This window comes from Stegastes partitus, unplaced genomic scaffold (assembly GCF_000690725.1).
Source record: "Stegastes partitus isolate 25-593 unplaced genomic scaffold, Stegastes_partitus-1.0.2 Scaffold8, whole genome shotgun sequence".
In the NCBI taxonomy this organism is placed as follows: Eukaryota; Metazoa; Chordata; class Actinopteri; family Pomacentridae; genus Stegastes; species Stegastes partitus.
The window spans coordinates 1,590,227-1,594,755 of NW_007577739.1; the positions used below are offsets into that span (position 1 = coordinate 1,590,227).

General features: G+C 43.4%; 1 protein-coding gene across 1 annotated transcript in view; it reads right to left on the reverse strand.

Moving 5' to 3' along the window:
* LOC103358676 (tumor necrosis factor receptor superfamily member 9) overlaps window positions 1-3,983 on the reverse strand; it is a 7,524-nt gene extending 3,541 nt beyond the window's left edge. Inside the window, exons 1-5 of the mRNA XM_008283737.1 lie at window positions 3,812-3,983; window positions 1,571-1,744; window positions 1,219-1,357; window positions 1,033-1,121; window positions 786-849 (exon numbers count right to left, since the gene is read on the reverse strand). Of these exons, the coding sequence (XP_008281959.1) occupies window positions 786-849; window positions 1,033-1,121; window positions 1,219-1,357; window positions 1,571-1,744; window positions 3,812-3,860 (515 nt within the window). The 5' untranslated portion in view covers window positions 3,861-3,983. The remainder of the gene's footprint in view (window positions 1-785; window positions 850-1,032; window positions 1,122-1,218; window positions 1,358-1,570; window positions 1,745-3,811) is intronic.
* Window positions 3,984-4,529: the final 546 nt, after the last annotated feature.

Below are 4,529 nucleotides of genomic sequence, written 5' to 3' on the forward strand. Positions count from 1 at the left end.
CGGCGCCGTGTCCAGAGAGACAGCGGGCTCGTGGCAGCAGCCCAAAGACCTGCTGGTGGACACCAGCAGTGAAGCAGGCAGGCTTTCAGGCGTGGACGGACCACGAGGAATATAGCTTTTATTAGCACAGAGGCAAAACTTCTTGCGACATCCCGGTTTCTAAATGACAAAATCAGTTTGTCATACAGGGTGCATGGGCTCTGAGTTATTAACTGCTTCACTCCCCCTCCCGAGTTATGGTCAAGATGCCTGCAGGATGCCTCCCTATGAAGGTATTTGGGGTATGTCAGCTGCGAGTAAAGTCCAGACCAGACAGAGAGCAACATGGAGGGACTACACATCCCAACTGGTCTGGGAATCGTCAGAAACGCCCTGGAGAGGCTGCTGTAAGCGTATCTCAGAGTCAAAGGTATAACAGATAGTACATGATGCCTCTGAAACAACCAACTCTCTTGTAGTTTTAACAGCCAATGATCGACATGATGTGATAATTATTAATAGATTAAGAATTTTATGCTGGCTGCAGATTACTCAAAGCAGCAGCTGTTTGCGTGTGTGTGTGTGTGTGTGTGTGTGTGTGTGTGTGTGTGTGTGTGTGTGTGTGTGTGGGAGCATCTGTGCTGGCAAACACAACCATGAGATGAAAGCATGTGATGTTCAATTTGGTGGTTAGATAAGTCATTTTTCCAAACACAGAGATAGTTCCACTCTGTGTTCTGGATCCTGGTTACAGAAAAACAACAACAAGAAGGAACAAAAATTGCTGACGTTCAAGTACGACTTACTTGCAGAAACTCCCCAACGCGCACGGTGAGCATGAAGTGGAACTCTCCTGCAATGAAAAGAAACCTGAAAGCAGCAGAGGGAAGTGAACTCAGCATGTGTAAAGTTTTAAGCAGCAGTCTGTGAGTCTTTGTTGAGATCATTGCATCTTTATGGTCTGGATTCAGTAGAGACATTTTAAATATAGAATTTCTGCCGGCTGCAAAAACACGAGCAGTTACTGATTTACAAAAAGCTAAATAAACACACCTGGCAAACAACTTGTGCAACGTTCTGCTCCAGTGTCATTGCTGAAGGACCCAGTGGGGCAGGGGTGGCATAATGGACTTCCAGTGAAACTGTAAAGCAGGTTGAAAAACAAACAATAACATGACTTGTGAAGCAGACAACCAAGAAGACGATATTATTTGAATTTGGATCAATCTGCGTCCTCACTTGGTGTAGAAGCCCCGGCTGCAGGGCAAACACGTCTGCTGTCCAGCTTCTGGCTGATAAAAGCCCGTGGCACATGGCTGGCAGGCTCCAGGAAATAAACACAGCCCAGGGTCAGTGCAGCACGTGCACAGCAGGGTGCCTGAGGGACGGAGAAAGAAAACCATTTTGCAACTTTATTGTCCATTCTCACATTTTTACAATCCTGTAATGAGAAATCTTAGCAGGCACAGACAGGGCAAGAGAGAGGAAAGAATAAAGCAAGCAATGAAATAAAGCGTATTTATGATCCACCGTCACACACAATAAAGAGTAAAAGAGGAGGGGAGGGGGTGTCTCCACGGCGTTGACTCACTGTTGTCGTATTGTGATCCCGGCGCACACGGCTCACAAGTGGAAACGTTGAAAGACGAGCAGCCTGGGGTCGTGCTGCTGAAAATCACGGGTGTTACAGTCAGACCGGTCACATTCTCCACCAGGGTGGTGTTCATCACGGCCGGAGTGAGGGTGGTCTGGCTCACCACCATGACTGGAAGAGGAGAGACGACGGACGTTTAAAACGTGATGTCTGGCAGCAACACAAACAAAACTGTCTGAACTCAGGCTACGGTTTAACCCTATTCAGGACTTTTGGGGTCTTGGGGTCCCCAGGCCATTTGGTTGAAGTGACAGGTTTGTTTTTTAAATATAAAAAGAGGGACATTAGTCATGCATCTGAAACCCAAAACACTTATCAGAACATTTACTAAACATGGTATAAAAGTCTAATTCTATCTTCTCCGGCTTCCTCCCACAGTCCAAAAAACATGCTGAGGTTAATTGGTGATTGTAAATTGTCTGTAGGTGTGAATGTGAGTGTGCTTGGTTGTCTGTCTCTAAGTGTAGCCCTGTGATAGACTGGTTACCTGTCCAGGTGAACCTGCCTTCACCCTGAGTCACCCTGATAGACTCCAGCCCCCCATGACCCGAGTGAGGATTAAGGTGTAGAGATGATGGATGGAAATTCTTTCTTGGGGTCCAATGAATCCCGAAAGACCACAAAATAAAACCATATGGCTGCATAACTCTGACACTTTATGTACATACGTTTTTAAAATCCATCTTTGCACACTGGGTACCTATTTATTTATTTTATTTTATATTGTGTATTTTGTTTTCTATTTTATGTGTACCTTCAGTGCCGGATGTCTTGTGGGGTTGTCTGTAGCTGCAGTAACAAGTAACTTCCTGCAAACGGATCAATAAAGTCACTGTACCATCCTAAGACCTTCTACGTACGACAACATTAAAGTCCTGAATAAGGTCAAGGAGCCAAACTATGTGCTTCTAGTTTGAATCCTTTGCCGTTTCCCTTTGTTTTGTGTCTTCTCTCTTTGGTAAACCATCTAACAAAATGAAGCATCAAATCAGTACATTCTGGCTCATAATGAACAAAAACAAGAAGGTTGTTTTTGACCTTGCCCACATCATGCACATCTGGTATTTAGAGAGAGTCGTCTAATCTCCGATGATTAATACAACACTGGAAGCACAATAGCGAAACATTACAGAGGATTAGCAGGGCCTAAGCCTTTTGGGGGCCCTCGGCAACTCCTCTGCTCAGGGGACCCTCCTCTCCCTGCGCTTAAATAATTGATTAAACTTCATGCTTGTTATTTTTCCATTTATACGATACAATCCATATCACAAGCAGCTACTGCGGTGTCTCCCTTCCTGGGTCTCTCTTGGTTTCGGTCACATGCTCTGAAACCTCCTGCTGACAGAAGTCGGTTTCCAGCAAATTCTGACGATGAGCAAACCCCTTGTGTCTGAGCTCGTCACACAACCGAGGTATGAAAACAACAGCTCTGCAAGTTCTGCCGAGTCCAGCCAGGCATAAAAATATAATCATAAAAGAGGAGAGCTTCTTCATTAAACTTTATCGTCGTTGCATCTTAAATCGCTCCAGTAAATCTCAAGTAGAAAGAAGAAATAAAGAATAAAACAGCAGGGGCAAACAGGTACAAGCACATCAGCACAACAGAGCCCATATTGTGGTGGTAATCACATAAGCCATGTGCTTAAGTGCTTTCTTGAATAGGAGCCATCCTCCTCATGAAATGCAATTATTCAGAAACGGGGTCAGGTGATTCTTCTGCTTCTGACTCTGCTGGGCTGGCAGCATTTCTCTTATTAAAAAACAAAAGTGTTGGACATACAGTGGCTGAAAGTTCCTATGGAGAGATTATACCACAGAAAGAGTAGAACAGAAATACTGTACATTGATTTTATAGTGGTTTCAAATGAGGGGAAAGTTTGTTGTGGTGTCTGGGTGCAAAAAAAAAAGAGTAAAAAATTAGGTTATTTGTGTTAAATGAGCTTGGGTCCTGCTAAAATAAAAGCTACTACAAGCAAAGCCACTAATAAGGTGGCATTTCCACATGAAGCCTTTGTTAGTTCACTGATTGTTTTCTACTTATGTTGTTAGTCTGATGGAGTTATCATTTAAAGCAGTGAATTAAACTGCTGCCTACTGTCTTAAACCTGCTCTCTGGTGACTTTCTCGGTGTTTCCTCGGATCACAGCTGCTGTTTTCGTCAGAGGAGTCCACACTCACCAATGCAACACGCGGCGGCTACAGCAGGCAGAAGTCCCCGACAGTCCATCCTCCAGGTTACCGAGCGCAGCCAGCAGACAGTGTCGGTCCCCCTCAGCTCATCCCTGACAGGCGGCCGAGCTGCCCGAGTTCCCGCAGAGGACAGCGGCTCAGCTCGCCAACGCAGGAATCGGTCCTCTCATCAGCGTCATATGACAAAATAGGCATCATGTGATTTTGCTTTAGAGGGCAAAACTGAGCAGAATGGGCTGGATTGAGTGAGAGCTGCTGTTGTTACAGGGAGCAGCCAGCAGGGACGTCCAGAGGAGGGAACTTCATGTGTTTAGTAAGTCCAGAGTTTATATGTAAATAGATTTCCATGTAAAATAATAATTATGTAGGGTGTTACCTTTAATTGATCATCTGAATTAGTCAGGTCGTTTATTAAAGTGTTGAAGGGTCTGAACCATTTTTTAATGATCTGGATACATTTGAATAATTATTGATGTTGTAGAGTCCCAACTTTAATATTTAAGTTTGACAAGTTCACTTGCATTTTGTATAATATTGTAGGATCCTAACTTCAATATTTATTTAGTCAGGTAAACTTGTATTCTATATAATATTGTTGTTATTTTTTAATTGTATTTATTTATTTTAATATTTTTACATTTTTATTTGTTTTCATTTAAAAAAGTTTATAATGTCGCTTTAAAAGCAAAGGAAATATGCGCAGAAA